This window comes from Saccostrea cucullata, unplaced genomic scaffold (genome assembly GCF_032062105.1).
Source record: "Saccostrea cucullata isolate Sc308-1 unplaced genomic scaffold, CSIRO_AGI_Scuc_v1 ctg23, whole genome shotgun sequence".
In the NCBI taxonomy this organism is placed as follows: domain Eukaryota; kingdom Metazoa; phylum Mollusca; class Bivalvia; order Ostreida; family Ostreidae; genus Saccostrea; species Saccostrea cuccullata.
Window position 1 is genome coordinate 464,766 of NW_026932470.1, and position 20,795 is coordinate 485,560.

Below are 20,795 nucleotides of genomic sequence, written 5' to 3' on the forward strand. Positions count from 1 at the left end.
ATCGAAGAGTGGCTTCCGGCTTCATATTGTCCACGTGTTTTCTATTTTTAGAATATCTAAAAATAAACATCTCTCTCTCTCTCTTTCTCTCTCTCAATTCAATATTTGCAGGGAACGGCATTTCAAATGAATTCGGCACCTGAACAAAAATTAATTCGATAATCTAGGAACAGTCGTCTTTTCGCAGATATTCCTTTTTTAAAAAAAGTTAAATCTAACACACACACCCACGTATATTTTTCCAGTTGAGACTTTGGAGAGGCACCAAATTTCCTTGACAATTTATAAAATGATGATTCTTATTAAAAAAAAAAAAAGGAAATGTAGGTGACCCATATGATTAGAATCATTATTTTAAATTTAATTACTTCAGACAGTGATGCTCTGAACTTCAATAACATATTCACTTAATTAAGGTTTACCATTTAGCATATTAAAAATTATATCGAAATTTCATTTGAAAAAAGTTTTATGTACCAAATTTTTTAAATGCATATTATATTATAATCTTTCAAATACTAAAGGTATATTTCAAGTCATATTATCAATCTAAAAATTTTCATAGTGATAAAGTTTCTGTATACCATGTTCAGTAAACATCAAAGGATCAAAAGTTAATTAGAAGGTCATCACGAGTCCCAGTCAAGGTGTACAGGGTATACACAGGGACCAGTAAGTAACTGTCAATCAAGTTCCAGCATCCAATGATGGACCTTCGTGCAGTTGATTGACAGGGCTACCCAGACCAGGTATTTTTGAAGGCGGTGCTTAAAATCTCTGCCTTAAAAAAAATACACAAAATACACACACAAAGTTAGAAAACAAACAAAATAATAGACCTAAACTCCAAAATTTACCTTGAAACAAGTTTAATAAATGCACACTGGTACAAATAATTACATAGGAACAGTATGAACAAATCTTTCTGTATTCTGTTTTAAGAAGACAAGGAAGGAATCCTATTATTCAAACTGACTGCATGAAATGCAAGGAATCTTTGTACTGTAACATTAAATTCAAGTTTAAGTTGTGTTTAAAATGGAATAATGTGGACAAAATTATACATCTTCATTTATAAATGGATGTTCAAAAGCATTTCAAAATACTCATCTCTCTCTGCCATTTGCCTCTCTCGTGTTAATGGTTTGCGATTACGAACTACTTTAAACTTTATTTTTTATTTACACTTAATATAGGTGATATCGTGCATGCTATCACAACAGCGACCTCCAAATACTGGTAAATTATCAAAATTATGTACATGTTTATCAGGGATGGGGTAATTGAATAAAGTAATTGTATTTTAGTGTAATTAATTACATTTTTCAAAGTAATTGGAAGTAATTTGTATTTGAGTGAGCTTTCAATTACAAGTAATTGAATGTATTTAAATACATTTCAAAAAAGGTCATGTATTTTCAATTACTTTTCAACACATTTCAATTACTTTTAAAATTTTAAAAAATAAAAGTTTATATACTGATACACAGTTTTTACACTCGTGGATATAACCTATTCCCACTCTTTTGAAAATCTCAATTCTACCTATTCCCACTTGAAAAGACAATAGATGGTTTAGATAGTTTGTTTTTACAGTAATTATAGACTAACTACATCTCCTTTCAGATTTACATGTGCATGTATTCTATACATTTTAAGATAGAAAATACTGAATAGATTTTAGAGAAATATTAATTTATTTTATTCAAAAATATGGATTCAAGAAAGTAACAAACCTCTTGTCATACACCATGCTGGTGTAGCATGGGCTTGTGTTTGTACAATAATTTTTAATTTGTTTATACAGTGTGTAACACTGCCCAAGTCATTATAGGTAAAGGTCTTAATTGGTCAAGGTGTGAACCCCTGTCAAGAACAAAAACACCGAATAAAAATTCACTATAAAAAAAATCTTATTTTTACAAAAAAAAAATTTTTTTTTTTATTTTTAAATAAGACTCAAGTAATTGAAATGTATTTAATTACATTTGTCAAAGTAATTGAAAGTAATTAATTACATTTGAAAAAATCAATGTAATTGTAATTGCAAGTATTTGACTAAATTATCAATGTATTTGAAAGTAATTAATTACATTTCAAAGTAATTGACCCCAAGCCTGATGTTTATCTTTTTTTTCTTTACGAATGTATAAATTTTGAAAAGGCAAACTGATTTTTTTTTTCATATTCGTGGAAAGGATTGTCCCTTTACCCCCCCCCCCCTCCCCCCTCTTCAATATTTTTTCTGATTTTTTAAAGTCAAATGCCTGGGTCAATGGTCAAGAGATTAAAAATGTTGATACTAAAAGAGAGTATACTTATCTCAATGAATAAACCGGTACCTGTGCAATCAACTTCCTAATGGTTTCTGATCGACTCCGCACCACATGTGGAGCAGTATCGAGCAGAAACCCTTGACTTGGGAAGATGTGAAAATGAGAGCCCAAGTACCAATCGTTCAAAAGTCATGGCAAAGTTAAAAGTTTATAAAAAGTGTGTCAAACTCCAAGGTAAAGGTCAAAATGTCAAAGTTAATAATACTCAGAGGAATTTCTCACAAGAAATACACATATAAAATATAAAAGCCCTAGCACCAACTGTTCAAAAGTTGTTGACAAGGTTAATTTTTTCCCAGTGTACAGCTAGATTAAACTCAAAGGTCAAGGTCAAAATCGTTAATATCCAAAGATGGGCTATGTTACATGCAGGGAAAACACCTGTCAAATATGAAAACCCTAGTACTTAATGTTCAAGAGTTATTTATATAAACACGATTAAAGTATTTTAAAAGTGAGTCAAACTCTAACGTCAAGGTCAAAAAACAAAAAAAATATATCCAAGGAAAGTTCTTTTTACAGTGATTTAGGTGTATGAAGTATGAGAGCCCTAGACGTAGTTCTAAAAATTCAAAGAGTGATGGTCAAAATTACAGTTTTAATAAAAAGGGGTAAAACTCCAAGGTCAAGATCAAAAGGTAAAAATATTTATACACAAGGAAAGGCCTTGTCAAAATACAAAATTTAGAGTATGGAAGCCCGGGCCTAGCAACAACTGTTCAAAAATTATGGCCAAAGTCAAAGTTGGTAAATTTTTGAAAAGGTGGGTAAAACTCCAAAGTCAGGGTGAAGAAGTAAATATGTTGATATATACCCAAAGATTTAAGAAGGGTCTTGTCACAAGGAATGCACGTGTGAAACACAGGCCTTCAGATCGCTTTAATCTGACCAAAAAAAATTCTACATGTCGGTCATACCAAAATCCAACCAATCAAAAATTAAGGGAAAGGTTAAAGTTTTTGCCGACAAATAGACAGATAGGCAGACACGGCAAAACTATATATCCCCGAATCTTTAAAGGGGGAGGGACATAAAAATCGGGGGAAAAAAATTAAAGGTTAAAATTGTTAATGTAATGGTTGTATCTACAAAGCAAAGTTAAAAATTTTCGAGGCAAAATAATGAGTTTTTTTTCTGATTAGGGTACATGTGTATTTCTTCATAAATTTGATAGATACCCGTAAAACCCTTTGATGAATTATAAACATTACTTTCTAGGTATGGATATTTTGGTAAACAAGTATTGTTTTTACTATAGTACTCGATTTTTGACCCATGCTAAACCATACATGGTCATTCTTGTAGTGTCGTCCAGAAATAAGATTATCCACATTCATCTAAAATAGCTCTAACATAATTGGACCAAGGTAATTAATGATTTGATGCCAATGTATTTTTATAGCAAATTTATCTATCAAGATTTGTTTGTGAGACCAGTGTTAACGTTGGCCCGTTGATTTATGAATCAGTCTCACTCTTTCCGTCTTGAGCACATTTGAAAGGTTAAATATCTTAATCTTATATAGATTTTTGTCATTTAGGTCTGTTTCATATCTCTTATTTTTTATCATCATCAGGTAAAGGTATATTCAAATAGACTTTCTAAACTTGAAAAGTATTGTTCTGATCGGTAAACATTCGGGAAAAAACCCCTCAAGTTACGACCTTTAATGAAGCTTGTTTAATATTGTGCAAAAACATATGTTTCAAAATAATTTGAAAGACTTGTATCTGGCTACAAATATCTTGGAGTCCATATAACTGTATTTGGAAGTTTTCATGTAGCAAGATCAAAGCCCTGTTAAAAGGCGTATTTAAAAGCATATTATAAATTGATGAGAAACGACAGTTTTAGTAATTTGACATATTTTGGTCACTATTTATTCATATACACACCGTATACATATCAATTTTATTTTTGAAGGTCCATTCAATGAATTCTGAAAACCAAAAAAAGTACATTTAGTTTAAAAGAACATGAAGAAAGGCATTATAAATAAATATTATAGATATAGTATAGCAAAATACACGAAAGGAGTAGAAAGCACAATTTCCCATGAGCACCATTTAATGTTCGATTTATTTTATTTCGTCAAGTTTCGGAGAATTCGAAATTTGACAAGTGCGCGCTAGCGAAAAGGTCGTGAACTAAGCCACATGGGTATTTTCCGCCAATGAATGCAATGACATTTCACAACTGCGCAGCAATGATGCGCGTTATGAAAATATTGACAACAAAAATGCCGTCGGAAAGCCCAGCGGTTCAAGCACAAACAGAAAAACCGCAACATTACTTGTAAGTTTTATTGAACAACATCTGATGATCATATTAACTGCCTTAAATTGTTTTTACTTACTTTGCTGTCTCTTTTCAGATATTTAAAAGAGTTTAGAACACAACAATGCCCGTTATTTCTTCAACACAAATGCACACAGCATAGACCGTTCACTTGCTTTCACTGGCATTTTATGAATCAAAGACGACGAAGACCTATTCGGAAACGAGATGGAACCTTTAATTACAGTCCAGACGTGTACTGTACCAAATATGACGATACGAATGGGCTTTGTCCTGATGGGGATGAGTGAGTACCTTATTGTCTTTCTGGCCGCCATTCAAATTTTGGTGGGAAATATTTTGGTCACTGAAAGAAAACTAGATTTCTCATTTTGTTTCGTGAAAAGACTTTATGACAGTTGTTTTTCCTGTTAGACTTTGTTGTATTATGACAAGAAACATCAATCACAATGCTGTTTTGTCAGAATATATTCAATTTTTTGAAGGAAAACAATCTGACATATTGTAAACATTGTCCGCCATTTTGTTGGAAAATGCGGAGTTGCAGAAATTGCGTTTTATTTCTCCGTTATTTACGAATTGACAATGGATCAAATAATTAAACTATTTTCTCATTTACTTTTGATAAAATTAAAATAACTTTTATGGTAAACATTGGTCTAGCAAAAAAGTTTTCATTGTGTTGACGGTATGTTTACCAATCTATTTATAAAAACAACACGTAAATAAAACCAACTCCATCAGATACCGGAATACCCCAGGAGCAGGGGTTGACAAAATCTGACTGAATATCAAAATTACATTAAATGACCATACTACATAAAAATTATTTTAAAATGTAGAGGTTGCTTTCCAAATGTTTATTTCAATCAGCTGTTTTCTCAAGTCATGCGTACTGGAGCAATAGGGTTAGTGTGTCAGTGATGTAACCTTGAACTTCACCACCAACGAAACAACAATGAATTTTCAGCTAAGCAAAATGCTCAGAAAAGTTAAGAAATAAAATAAGTAATAAATTTTAGAAGTGAATTTTTGTAGAGAAAATTTTTTTAAAAAGTCTGCAACAATATATTGTCAAAGGAATAAAACCCAGTACCTAATCTATAACAAAATGCTAGTACTAGTTTTGCAAAAGATGAACCCTGATTACATGTCAAATGGATCACATATACATTATGATACCTAGCATTGGCATTTTCAAATCAATTATAAGATTTTAAAGTTTCTTTGATAGAATTACTGATTTATTTTTTTTATGAACAAAATATCAAAGTGAAGTAAGCTTTAAGAAAGTAAACAATTATTAAAAATTAGGATAATGTGTAATGGAATGTGAAATAAATAGAAGGTTATAAAGTGCTGTGCATTAAAATTTGTGGAATGTTTTATTGTTGTGTCACAGTGTACAGTTGTCAAGGCTGTCATGTTATGCATGAATAAAGTCCTAGACAATATGAAAAAATGTCTAAAAATATATCAAGTAAAAAAAATCTTATATACTAATTAATTATTCCAGCAGTAAATAATAGTCATCGTTTTTATTCATTATAATATGCTTGGTACAGAACTGTGTTAGACAACCCAAAAGTAAACGAATGCAATATAATAGGTATGAAAATAAATATCTCTGTGTAATCTATTTTAGGAAGATTTGTTGCATGCATGTCAGTTTGTATTTTAAACATGAATGTTGTGAAGATTTCACCTGTGACAGTTTAGTATTGCTGTCAACATTGCAGGTGCCCCTTTCTACACAGAACAGCTGGAGACACAGAGCGAAGGTACCACTTGAGGTATTATAAAACAGGAACTTGTGTCTATGAAACAGATTCCAAGGGAAACTGTGTCAAAAATGGGCCACATTGTGCATTTGCACATGGAGCCCATGACCTACGACCCCCAATTTATGACATCAGAGAGTTGCAGGCAATTGAGACCCCAGATCTGAAGGCTTCACTCAGTTCTTCCTCTGGAACCCCTAGTAGTTTAGAAAAGGACAAAATTCTGGCAGAGGACCCAAAGTGGAATGGTAAGCATTCTTATAACCCGAAGGAAATATAATGATACAATGTTTGTAAAATGAGAAAAGGAATAATGACATAATAATAATAACACCTGATGTTAATGATTTATGTGAAATCCAAAACCACAATAACAGGTAAATATAACAGGTTGATAACTTGATCACTGTTGTTATGGTGAAAATATTGATTAATTAACAATGAAGGAAGTTCTTAATGGGAGAGAGAAAAAAAACTGCTAGGTTAGAGGCCCTCTGGAAATTTTGATACCAGCTAGCATCAACAGGCAGTGCACCCATCAACAAGTTGTATTATATTGTAGATACAAATTATGTACTGGCAAACTATAAAACAGAACCGTGCAAGAGGCCTCCTCGGTTATGTAGGCAGGGGTATGCCTGTCCGTCATATCACAACACGAGAGACAGGCGAAGAAGTCCAAAGAAATGCAAGTACAGGTAAAGCCTCATTTTGTTTTTATTTTGCCAAAAGCTGAGGAAAAACATTAACCTTTAATAAGCCATAAATTATAAGTGTCAATGTTCAGTTTTTAGCTCACCTGAGCCGAAGGCTCAAGTGAGCTTTTCTGATCACATTTTGTCCGTCGTCCGTCCGTCCGTCTGTCTGTCCGTCCGTCTGTCCGTCTGTCTGTCCGTCTGTAAACTTTTCACAATTTCGACTTCTTCTCAAGAACCACTGGGCCAATTTTAACCAAACTTGGTACAAAGCATCCTTGGGTAAAGGGAAATTTAAATTGTAAAAATGAAGGGACATATCCCCTCGCAAGGGGAGATAATCAAGAAAAGACAAAAATAGGGTCGGATCATTAAAAAATCTTCTTCTCAAGAACTACTGGGCCAGTAAAGCTGAAACGTATATGGAAGCATCCTGGGTTAGTGTAGATTCTAAATTGTTCAAATCATGACCCCCGGGGGAAGGGCGGGGCCACAATGGGGAACCAAAGTTTTATATAGAGATATATAGGAAAAATCTTTGAAAATCTTCTTCTCAAGAAATGGGCCAGAAAAGCTGAGGCATCCTGGTAAGTGTAGATTTTTCACATTGACCCCCGGGGGAAGGGCAGGGCCACAATGGAGAACAAAGTTTTATATAGAGGAAAAATCTTTGAAAATCTTTCAAGAACCACTGGGCCAGAAAAGCTGAAACTTATGTGGAAGCATTGGTATAGAGTAGATTCTAAATTTCACATCATGACCCCCGGGGGAAGGGCGGGGCCACAATGGGGAACCAAAGTTTTATATAGAAATATATAGGAAAAATCTTTGAAAATCTTCTTCTCAAGAACCACTGGGCCAGAAAAGCTGAAACTTATGTGGAAGCATCCTGGTATAGTGTAGATTGTAAATTGTAGGAATCATGACCCCCGGGGGAAGGGCGGGGCCACAATAGGGCATCAAAGTTTTACATAGAAATATATAGGAAAAATCTTTGAAAATCTTCTTCTCAAGAACCACTGGGCCAGAAAAGCTGAAACTTATGTGGAGGCATCCTGGTATAATGTTGATTCTAAATTGTTCAAATCATAAACCCCGGGGGAAGGGCGGGGCCACAATGCGGAACCAAAGTTTTATATAGAAATATATAGGAAAAATCTTTGAAAATCTTCTTTCAAGAACCACTGGGCCAGAAAAGCTGAAACTTACGTTCCTGGTATAGTGTAGAAATTGTTCAAATCATGACCCCCGGGGGAAGGGCGGGGCCACAATGGGCATCAAAGTTTTACATAGAAATATATAGGAAAAATCTTTGAAAATCTTCTTCTCAAGAACCACTGGGCCAGAAAAGCTGAAACTTATGTGGAGGCATCCTGGTATAATGTAGATTCTAAATTGTTCAAATCATGACCCCAGGGGGAAGGGCGGGGCCACAATGGGGAATCAAAGTTTAATATAGAAATATATAGGAAAAATCTTGAAAATTCAAGAACCACTGGGCCAGAAAAAGTGAAGCTTATGTGGAAGCATCCTGGGGTAGTGTCAATTCTAAATTGTAGGAATCATGACCCCCGGGGGAAGGGCAGGGCCATTATAGAGAATCAAAGTTTTACATAGAAATATATAGGAAAAATCTTTGAAAATCTTTATCTGGAACCACTGGGCCAAAAAATGAAACATATGTGCCCATGGAAGGATCATGGGGTAGTGTAGATTTCAAAATGTCTAAATTATGATCAGTGGGGTAGGGTGGGGATGCATTATGTATAACAAGGGTAAAATCTGGTAAAGAACAGAATGGTCAAAGCTTCTCAGGTGAGCGATGTGGCCCATGGGCCTCTTGTTAGAGTTAATAGTAGAAATAGAGACCAGAAGGTTTTTATTACTTGATTTATTTTGTCATTAATAAAGGTTGCAATAACTTAAAAGATTAAAGTACATTCACACTATAGAGTTGTAATATTGATGAATTTCCTGAAATCCCACACTTTTCTTTACTTCATGTCCAGTTTATTTACACTGATTCAAATTCTGACAGATTTGAATTTGCTTATGGTTACATTCACCGTTCTGAAATAAAATTAATCTTAACATTTCATTTATCCAGATTCTGTATTTATATCAAATGCAGGTTCAGATTTGAAAATGTTATCTTGAATAACCAGTTATTGGAATTGGTAAATGATTGATTAGAACTTTGGATGGATAAAATTGATAAAATTTGTAAATTTTTGTGATTTTCATAATCTAAATATGTATTTTATTAGTGTGGTACTTAGTATTTCTTGGGAATTCCTTGCTTCAAATGGTCAGTAATCCAGGGGAAGAGGTCAATAGGTCACATGCAGCATCCACTGCATTTCTCTTGATATGCTGCACAACATGCATTATCTTTGTGTGTTTGGCCAATTTAAGATTCATAGTAATAGTAAACATGCTAAAATAATGGAGCATATAAAGGTATACCCAATTATAATAGCACATTTGCAAAGCTGGTCAGTACATGTATATGATAGCCGTATATGATATATAAATATCATCAAAATTGACAAACTTTGACTAAACATTCAACTACTAAATGTCACTAAAAGTAACTATCCACGTATGCAAAATAAGTAAATGCAGGATATTTTTTAAGTAATTGTAAATTTTGTGAATGTGTTAGGTCGACCCCGTGTCCTAATGTAAAACATGGTGATGACTGGGGCGATCCGACACAGTGTGAGAATGGTGACAATTGTGCTTACTGTCACACGAGAACAGAACAACAGTTCCACCCCGAGGTAAGGCAGTGTACATAAAGCCATTATTGTATCTAGCATAAAAAATCTCAGCAGTTTAATCTTGTTCATAGTAAGCTCTTTAAATGAAAGTTCAATCCAATAACAAACTATGTATCTTGATGTTACGTTTGTCATATATTCATTTTTTCCCACCAGATTTACAAGTCTACTAAGTGTAATGATATGGTACAGACAGGATATTGTCCAAGGGGGCCATTTTGTGCCTTTGCTCACGTGGAACGTAAGATTTATTGCATTTCAGTTTTATAGAGATAGTGTACAAAGAATCTATATTGGAGAAGAGCTGAAACACAGTCTTGTGTTTAGATTTTTTTACTTTTCAGTAACAAAATTGTTTCTCTCTTTGATTACAGAGGAAATAACTACCCAGAGAGATGTTTTGTCAACAAGTGAGAATTCTCTGGCGGCATTTATGAGCACAGTTTTACCAATAGCTGAGAACCCTCAAACGATATACGCACTCAACACGGGTGATCCCCATTCTAAATCAGTAGGTTTTTGATTCACAGAAATCTGTGCAATTCCAATAATTTTGCTTGTTAGGCAATTTCTTTTTATCAGAAAACAGATTCAAATGGTTTTTTTTTTCCCCCAAGAGTAATAGATTTGAGATTGAATGTACAAATGAATTTTTTTTTAGAATCAGAATGGTTCTAGTAGTTTACCTAAATTACCGGTTCCCATAGGAAAAGAACGAGCCAACAGTATTCCTTATGCTACTATCACTGTAAGTACTATACTATTCCAGAACCATTATAAAATGTAACATGCTTAATTACCAGAGTTCATTATGTACAAACTGAGGTGATAAATCTTCAATATTTGAAAAAAAGATTATTCTAAATGCTGGACATTCTGAATGCTTGACATAGTGAATAATACCCATAAAACATTAAATGTACCTGTATATGCCTTTCCAAAGTCTTAATAATGAATTAAATATAATGTACATTTAGACTGGTGTTGTGACAGAGACTTTGTTTTGTAGAGTAACAATATAGCAACAAATCAACACCTACAGACCAGTAGTCCACTCCCAGAGCCAATAGGAAAAGGTCGATCTAGCAGCACCTCTAGTAGTATTACGTCAGACTCAGGATTCTATCAGCGAGCCCCGGGGTCAGAGAGAGAAGACTCGCAAATGGTCAGTGTAAGTAGGAACTTAGATGACATCCTTCATCGTCATCTCATGTTCCTCAGGATTGAGTTCACACCTATACCTTGGTTTATTACTTAGGATATCCGAATGAGTTCATACTAATACTTCTGTTTATTACTTAGGATTGAGTTCACACCTACATTTCAGTTGATAGGACTAAGTTCACTCCTTCACTTCAGTTTATTACTCGGGATTGAGTTTACACCTACACTTCAATTTATCAGGAACAAGTTCATACATACAATTCATTTAATTCATCTGGATTGAGTTTTCATCCACTTCATTTACTTAAGATTTATTTCAAACCTTCTATTCAGTTTATTACATAGGACTGAGTTCACATCTACTCTTCAATTTATTAGTTTAGTTTAGTTCAGTTTATGAGGATTGAGTTGACACCTTTAAATAGGTTGTTCATCACTCTGCATGACATGCTCTAGTCATACATGAATTTTTCATTCAATGCATTTTCTTACCTCTGTTTCTTGTGTACTATCATTGCCTTATTTTCCTCATTCATTTGATTATTTATTACATTTGGTGCTTGACTTAGCCAAGGGTTTAATGTAATTTACTTTTCTATTTCAGATGAAATTACGTCAACAGTTACAGTCTATAGATTCTGACCAAACAATTGATCTGGTGGAGAAAGCTAAGCGTAAACAGAATCTGCTGATGCTGCACAGTTTGACCTTCTCCACTAGTACGACCCCCAGCCCTGTAGCAAATCAACAGCCCAATGTGTCCACTATGTCCCCTCTCGCCCCGGCCTTCTACCCCCCAGGGGATACCGTAGGATCTGTAATAGGTAAGGATACCAGAAAAAAAATAATTAATTTACGTAAAAATTGGATGAATTAGGTTTTTGACTTTAAAAAACATAGAAATTTTGAGTTGGATTACCTTAATGATTTGTTAACCTTTATGCTATATAATGAGTTTTGATGTTTTCAAACAGAAGCTTTATTTACTGTATTGTACATTGTAGGTCATGCTTTGGATGACCTATGTTTAGATGATATTGATATCAACAGTATAGACCGAGAACTAGATAAAGATGAAATTAACTCCCTTAGTAGCTCTTTAAGTGCAGGAATACCAACTTCAGGTAATTCAATCTATGTGTGAAATGGGCTAAATAAATTACATGATGGCTTACTTGTTAACTTCTATGGTGGAGAGCTTTAAGCACATACAAATATAATATCCTAGTACATTTTGTTTTTCAGGTTTTGGTGCACAGTCCATACCCATAGGTATCCCAGGAGGCCTTCAGAGGGGAAGTATTGGGAGTCTTTCTCAATCCCCTCCCTCCCCCTTTGGTAGCTTTTCTCATGGTCTGTTGACAGGAAATCAAAAACAGGATTCTGGTGAACCAGTGAGTAGAAGAGTTTAGCTTTAAAATAATTATGATTTTAAAAAATGCTTTGTGTAGAATAACCTCATATAAATAAGGCAAGGAGCCAGATAGCTGCTGTCAGAGTATAGGAGGAAGGATAGAACACAGTAAATAAATGTGTCATTTCAGATAAAATGATAATCTCATTGTTTTATGTGTAAACTTGGCATGACATCAGTGCATTAATTTTTTTTTTTTTGTAGAATATTTCCTTATTGGGTTACCACAATCACAACAAATTTAGCGACGTAAATTCGATGTCTCCTAGAAGTGGCCCCGGGGGCCCGCACTCTCCACTGTATTCCTCATCCAATCTATCCAATAGTTCTCAAGGAGCAGATATGCAAAAGTTACGTGAGGAATTCCAGCATTACAAGACAAGACAAGAACACTGGGAGCAGGCTTATTCTCAGGCGAAAAGCGTAAGGAAGCCAGTCGTACCTTATTTAAACAAAAAATTATGACCTCTCTTATCTATATGAAAATTTTAGAGTGTTTAATGTTTTATTTATTTTTGGTTGTTTACTACCTTATAATAGGTGTTAGTAAATTTAACTTATTTAAATTATGTGTTCAGTAATGACTTTTTGGCATAAATTATCTGTGTTTTCATGAATTTTGACAGAGAGTGTGTAAGTGTAGAATACGACAAGTTGTTTCCCCTGACACAGTCACATTTGCCCTATAATTTTTTTTCTCGCTAAATTTAAATGACATTTTCTGAAATATGTTTTGCAGAAATTTTTTTTGTTTTGGCCTTGTTCTTTGCCCATATTCATATTATGGATGACATTTTTTTGTCCATCATGTTCCATAATTTTTTAATCATAATATCACAATTAACACTGGTTTTGACCTTAAATTAAAAGATTGGCTAAAACCTTTGTTAATTATTTAAGGTAAAACCACTGTATTTGTCAATTTCTCACTCTGTATATATTTGGGAGTTGAATATTTGCATGCATCTGTCTAATTTCCGATATTAATGTTGATGTGCGCAGGAGTTTTGAACTGGTATCTGATCTGAAGGACAGATTTCTGTAAATCTTTTTATTGAAATGTTTTTTTTTTTATTGCATGAGATGTTTTTGTTGTGTTCAGGCTTGTGAAGCATGGAAGAGAGAGGCTGAGGAATCCCTCAGAAAAGCCAAATCAGCCGAGGAAGAAAAGGCTCAGGCGGTCAAACAAAGAGATGAGGTAGGTCTATCGGGGGTCAAACAAAGAGACAAAGTAGGTCAATAGTGGGGGGGTCTAACAGTGGGGCGAGGAAGGTCAAAAGAGGGGGAAGTCAGAGAAACAGAGAAATCAGGTAGGTCAATAATGGGCTCAAACAAATGGACGAAGTAGGTCAATAGAGGGGGGGAGACAAACAGAGGGGCAAGATAAGTCAATAATGGGGGGGGGGGGGGGCGCAAACGGAGCGAGGTAAGTCAGTAATGGGGGAAAGTTAAATGGAGGGAGGAGGTAGATCAATAAGAGAGGCAGTGAAACAGAGACAAGGTAGGTCAATATGAGGTGGTCAGACAAAAATAGTTCACTATGAGTCTTCTCTGTCTGTTTAATTTTCAACATCAGAAGGAATTTACACTTATTTTGCAACTCTTGTGAATTATTATTAATTTTATAACATGAAGTCGTTGCCTTGAATTGTTCAGAAGACTTCTAATTTCCTTACAGGCTCTTGGAAGAATATCAAAGATACAACTAGATCTGGATAAAATGGGTGGTGGATCCAATAGTGTAAGATTACTTCATCAGGTGAACGAGATAGAAAAATTACCTATTCCTCAGCTCAGACAGATACAGCAACAACTTAGAATGGATATGGACAAATTAGACAAGGTAGGTCCCATCTGTTGTAAACAAAGTGTTACGTGAAATTAAAGACCGATTTGTGCATTCAGAATCATATTAAAAGTGTGTTTATTTGAAATGAACCAGCAGATATAATTTCAATAAAAAATGTTTAAAATACGGAAGATATTATATCATGTGAGTTATCTGTGATTTAATTCGCAAAGGCTAGATGCCTGTCCTGGGAGTGGATATTTATTGACCGTTTCTTTTACAGGTGATCATGTACCAGCAGACCCTGAAATGTATTATGTGTCAGGATAGGAGTCGTAGTATTACATGTGTGCCGTGTAACCACAGGGTCATGTGTGAAGCGTGCGCTGGAAAATCCACCGAATGCCCCTTGTGTCATGTCCAACGGACCAATTACCGCTTGTAATGGCGGGAATAACTAGGATCTTCAAATTGTTTTAGTGACTCAAGTGCTAATATTGACGCTTTGTTAAGCAGGTTTTCATATTATTAAGATGCAAACTTATATTTAAAGAATTTAAAGTCTGGACATTTCTCCCCTAAACTGTAAATTTGGTCTGCTTTGTACTGATAGTATTTTATTTTTCTTTTGTAAGGTTGTTTCAGAATAATCGGTGCGTACCTTATTTATACTTTGTACAGATTGCTAGAATTTTCATGTTTTTGTGTATTTTGACACATGGAATTTCAACATTTACAATGATATAGAACTCAAACTCACATACAAGCAAAAAATTAGTACCTATTACATGAGTTGAAATGAATTTTGATGATATGAATATCTGGTTAACAATATGCAATAGAGAGGGAGATTTTAGAGAATGGGTGCAAGCTGTGAGCCTTATAAATACATGTAAATATACTTACTAGGGATTTGTTTTGTCAGTCTGTGATTCAATAATGATCATTCATTTACATATTTTAGAGTATTTGTCTATGTAAATTAATGTATACTGTTCTTGAACTTTGTTTCTTTTATTTTTTTTAGTTTATGTTTGGTTTCCAATTATTTTGAGTTACTAGTGCTATATGACTTGATACTATAATGAGGTTTTTATTCATTCCAAAAAAATAATCAGTCCATCTTTGTAAATTTTTTTTCATTGGGAGTTGAAAAGTAGTGTATTATTATGTAGGAAATTTATAACATTACATTATCTTCATTCTGATTCCATGGCAACAGAATTTTGCCTTGAAGCAGTACATTTCATCACTGAGGTAAAACATGAGGAGGGAAAATTTTGTTCCAAAAGGAAGTTTGAACAAAGAGAGGATCCATAAAAATGTTAAGATAATTTTTAAAAGAAATAAAAATGGATATATGAAATAAGTCTATACTCTCCACTGGCAGAGCTGTCAATTGATTTCACCATTACTATACATAGATTTTTTCATGTTACTTGAAATTGTCTTCATTTTCATTTTTTTCCCCTGTTTAGAAATTTGTTGTATGGTTTGTTTTAAAACAAAAAAAGATTTTGGTTAAGAAAACTTCAAGCTACTGGATAGCTGATAGGATTTTAAAAGTGGTTGTGTTACTCAATGTTGATAATAGAATGAAAAGAATTGAATCCAGTCGTAAAAAATAGACTGAGAGATGTCTGATGTCTTGGGGGTTGATGTAAGTGCCATCCTTGCCTGAAAGAAATAGGAAGAAAAGCTAATTAAGGAATTTTTTTTGAAATTGTATGTCCTTGCTTCTTGATCTTGTGCATGCTGGCTCATACACTTAGAAGAAGGAGTAAGGGCATTGGGTGTACATTTGATAGTTTATAAAACATAGTTCTCATTAGTCATATTTAAGAATTTTGAACTGTAAGCCTTATCACAGTTTTTCACTCACAAATCATCGACTAGCCTTCAATGCTATGCAAAAAAAAAAAAACAAGATAAGGTAGTATTTCAATTAGGAAAATAAATTCACTTTATGCTTGGATCCACATATTCTTTTTTTCCAACATATTATCATTTTCAACTTTGAAAATGTCATCGACTGAAATAAGATGTTTTCTCGTGTTTATATAGAACAAAATATGGTTTGCACAAAATAATATTTAATATGTTTAAACACCAGGTTTTGCAGGAGACTGGGGTAGGCTATATATTTATTGAGGAAAAGAGAAAAAGTGTATCTTGTATTAGAGAATTGTGGGATGGCTTTCCCACTTGACTATTTTTGAGATTGTCCCAGTATTCTGTAAGTCTATTGTGTAGCACTTTTGATGGTTTGTACCAATGTTTTGGAGATTAACACAAATTAAAATTACATTTAGTTTATACAAGCTTGTATATTTAAAATTTTCTCAGAGAAGAATTAATTCATTTGTTATGGTATTACATAATGGTTTTTCTTCATTCTGGATGATGTATTTTTCTACTGCTTACTCTTTATTAAAAAAATGCAGAATAGATTGTTGAGGAAATTTCCTCTTTTTCCCCAGAAGAAAATGAATTTTGTTTAACAAATTGTAGATTAAGTAAAAATAAAATTTTATCAGAATTGAAATATTGTGTTGATTTTTTTTCCCATAGTAAAACATTTGAATATACATGTACTGCAGTAAATACATGTACCTATGTATTTATTTGGGAGCCACTATGACATTGGAAATAGAACTCTGTCCCAGCATATTAAATCCAATACAACTGTTTTGTTATACACATTTTTATTGTACAGATTTTTGAGGCAATTAAATAGGTTTTATCAAGAAGGAAGGTTTTTATACGCCCGTCTTAAGACGGGACGTATTATGTTATAAGCTTCGTGTCCGTCCGTCTGTCCGTCTGTTAGCTTTTCTCGTGTCCGGCTCATAACTTTAATACTATAAGGCCTAGAGTTACCAAACTTTGTCAGCTGATACATCTTGGGTAGAAGGTGTGTCTCGCACAAAAAGTAGGTCACTCTGACCTTTAATAAAGATGCTATAGCCAAATATGGAAAAATCCTGTCCGGCTCATAACTAGAAAACTATGAGACCTAGAGCTTTCAAACTTGGCAAAAGTGTACAGCTAAAGTAGAAGGTGTGTCGCGGCCTATTTTAAGGTCACTGTGACCTTTAATTTAAGTGAATTTTTAAAAAAAAACTAAGTCTTTTAAATTTTAAATTTCATAATCCTAAAAAATGTAAAAATATAGTTGTATCCTTATTAAAAAATGTTAAATTAAGTAAAAACTTATTTTTTCATTATATACTTTACAGCAATCTGTAACAAATGTTTATGCTTTGAGAGGAATTCTGTTTGTCCCATGGGCATAATTATCAAGCACTGGTCAAGAAGAATTTTGATAGCAGAAACTTGCATGTCAAATTAGAGAGAAATTAATGAGTTTATTGTCAGGAGCTAAGAGCCTCTCTTATCTGATGCAGCTGTTATCTTAATTTATCTCTTGAGAGTTGGGCAAAAAGAAATGGCCTCATAGATGCTTGTGTTAATTAAGAGTTCTTGATGGCTAGTCCAGATAAAGATCTTCCAATTGGTGTAATGTAATTAAAACAAATTTATGTTTTAGTGTATGATTAAAACTAAATTAGTATTGTATACTATAATTAAAACTAATTATACATGTGTTCATTGAAAAAAAAAAATTTCAATTTTATATATTTGCAACATATTGCAGTCATGTCTCACTTAGAATTTTATAGTCTGAAGGAATTATAATTTATGTTTGATTTTTTTTTTATTAAACTGTAGCATTTCTATTATTTCATAAAATATGCAATAAACAATTTAAGTAAGCTGCAGATGGATATTTGTTATGCTCTAACACAACCAGTTTAGAGTTATATGATGTATTTGTTATAATCAATCCCCACACTGCATCTCTTAGAGATGTATGATAAGAAATGGAAATTAAATCATTGAAATCTGTGTCAATCTGTGAATCAAGGCTACCTGATTTTCTTGCATCCCAACCAATTTATGATTATTGAACAATATTTGACGGGCGTATCATGCTGTGGCGGGGCACTTTATTTTTAATGGAGTAATGCAAGAATATTTCATTGAATATATAAAATTATATTGTATACTGTAAATCACTTTTTATTTGCAAGAACTTTATTTCCGCATAATTATGCGAGACAATGCGGTCGCGAAAATTTCATTCTCGCGTATAATAGTATTCCATGCGATTATATAGAGGAATAACAACTATTCGTGAAAATTATGTCTCGCTTACAAAGAGTCTATGACAATCTCTCGAAAATAAGGTGTCGCGAAAATTTCGTGATCTACAGTAAGAAGTCTGCAGAATAGGATTTTAGCTCATTAACAAATTGCTTAGATTACATTGGAATGAAAATGGCTATCCTTTTGTAACTTTTATGCTGATTTAACTAGAGGTACTGTGAGCAATGAGCTCACTAAATGATACACCCACCTCCCATATGAATATAATGGCCATGTCCATGTTTTGCTGTGGAAAACCCCAAATATGTGTCGGATCAAAAAGTAAAATAGGAAATGCACAATGGCAATATGTAATAAAGATTCTGTGAAAGTATCATCAAATTTCATGTAGTGGTATGAGAGGAGTTGCAGATAAGAGATGGGTACCCCAAAGTGTAACAGACGAACAGACAGACATCATGATTACTATATACCCTCCCACTTTTCAAGCAGGGGTATAGAAAGCGGTGGATGATGTGTTGGGGGTAAAACTTTGTGACTGTGTTTTAGGTCCAAAGAGTCGAAATAGCAAAGATTTAAAGCAGTTAACACTTAAAATCACTATTTAGTGAAAATGCATTATTTCTGTGAAAACTAGAACTGTCCAAAGGGACAAAATACCCCATGCTGGGTTTTTCAGAGGTGCCAAATCATATTATTTTATGGATCTAAGAGAAGAGAGAAATGCTAAACATTTTTAGTGCAAATGTAATTGCTCATTATATTTTTTTTTTATAAATGAAACGAAGGTGCAGCCTAATTTAAAAATAAAGACTAAAGATACAGACCAGACACAAATTATGAACTTTTTCTGTCAGTGACCTTGAACTTGCATTAATGACATTGGTTCAAAGTCATATCACAACCCCAGGTGATAAGCAATCTGTGTAAAATGGGAACTCACCATTTTTATCCATAAGACAGATATGGAACAGACACGAATTATGATTTTTTTTCTGTCTGTGTCTTTGAACTTGCACAAATGACCTTGGGTCAAAGTCATGACAAACCCTCATGATAAGCAATCTTTGTGTAATTGAGGAACCCTCCAAGTTTATCCATAAGAAAGATATGGCACAAATTATGAACTTTTTTCTTTCAGTGACCTTAAATTTGCACAAATGACCTTGGGTCAAGGTCATGACACACCCTCAAGACATAAGCAATCTTTGTGTAAAACAGGAACTTACAAGGTTTTCCCATAAGAAAGATATGTACTAAACATGAATTATGAACTTTTTCTTCCAGTGACCTTAAACTTCCCCAATTGACATTGGGTCAAGGTCATGACACACCCTTAGGTCATGAGCAATCTTTGTGTGAAGTAGTAGATTCTAACATTCCTCCATAAGAAAGATATAGATCGGACACGTTTGCACAGATGGACAGACAGGCTGATTCCTATATACCCCCCCCCAAAAAAAAAAACTTTGTTTGTGGGGGTATAATAATATACCTGCTTCTTGGAATAAAAGAAAAAAAACCAAAGCACATAGTATATCCTCATTCTGAGTCAACATGTTGCTGTTGGACCCCCTGGCAAATTTCATTCAATATTCTAGGGCTTGCTGCTCTCTCACCAATCAAATTGAAACTTTCGTAAATAGGTAAGGATTCAGCTGACATCTCAACTGCATGTATTACAACTTGTTTATCATAGAATGGTTAAATGTGATTAGGTGAGAGATAAAAAATAATCAAGATTTGTATTTTTTCTGAAACACATTGCTCAGTCAGCTCATAAAATATTGAATGAAATTTGCCAGTGGTCCAACAGCAATGTGTTGACTCAGGGACCACTGGCACTGCTTTTTCATAGCTAGTATGCTCAGATGAGCAATGTGGCCCATGGGCCTCTTGATTTATTTTGATAATTGCCATATTAAGTAAATAATTCTTTCGAGAAGCTGCTTGTTCATTTTTTTTTTGTTTGATTGAAAAACAAGAGGTCCATGGGCCACATGGCCTACCTGAGCACATGGGCTAGGAAAAGGCACTTGTAAATCAGTTCAGTATTGACAAGTTTACTTATTAATAAAGAGGGGGAATTGAATTTTATACTATTCGAGGGTGCTTCCACATCAATATAGCATATAACTTTGCTGTTCTTGGAAAGAAGATTTTCTCCTACATATTACTTTGTAAAAATTGATCCCCTATTGTGGCCCCTCCCCCAGGGGGTCATGATTTTTAGTTACACCAACCTGTAAAAAATTTATCCCCTATTGTGGCCTCTAATCCAGGGGGTCATAATTTTTAGGTACACCCACCAAGTTTTAACTATTTCTTACTTATCTCCCCTTGGAAGAGGGTGTGGCCCTTCAT

General features: G+C 33.9%; 1 protein-coding gene across 2 annotated transcripts; it reads left to right on the plus strand.

Annotated features, from left to right (window-relative positions):
• Positions 1 to 4,481: 4,481 nt before the first annotated feature.
• On the plus strand, positions 4,482 to 16,806 carry LOC134235205 (putative E3 ubiquitin-protein ligase UNKL). Of its 2 annotated transcripts, none has more exons than XM_062717334.1 (16): positions 4,482 to 4,632; positions 4,712 to 4,921; positions 6,375 to 6,664; positions 6,979 to 7,114; positions 9,777 to 9,894; positions 10,051 to 10,135; positions 10,269 to 10,405; positions 10,556 to 10,642; positions 10,904 to 11,065; positions 11,663 to 11,882; positions 12,063 to 12,182; positions 12,304 to 12,452; positions 12,677 to 12,895; positions 13,575 to 13,670; positions 14,151 to 14,315; positions 14,545 to 16,806. In XM_062717334.1, the coding sequence occupies exons 1-16, from the start codon at positions 4,511 to 4,513 to the stop codon at positions 14,704 to 14,706; spliced, it is 2,478 nt and encodes an 825-aa protein (XP_062573318.1). In that variant the 5' UTR covers positions 4,482 to 4,510; the 3' UTR covers positions 14,707 to 16,806. The 2 variants fall into 2 exon arrangements, with proteins under 2 accessions (XP_062573318.1, XP_062573319.1); XM_062717335.1 differs by having other exon boundaries at positions 10,904 to 11,059.
• Positions 16,807 to 20,795: the final 3,989 nt, after the last annotated feature.

Bases quoted from the DNA above. Each gene is read 5' to 3' on its own strand.
- LOC134235205 (XM_062717334.1), top strand. From the start codon at position 4,511: ATGAATGCAATGACATTTCACAACTGCGCAGCAATGATGCGCGTTATG. The intron at 7,115-9,776 runs GTAAAGCCTCAT...TGAATGTGTTAG, and splicing joins CCAAAGAAATGCAAGTACAG to GTCGACCCCGTGTCCTAATG. The intron at 14,316-14,544 runs GTAGGTCCCATC...TTTCTTTTACAG, and splicing joins ATATGGACAAATTAGACAAG to GTGATCATGTACCAGCAGAC.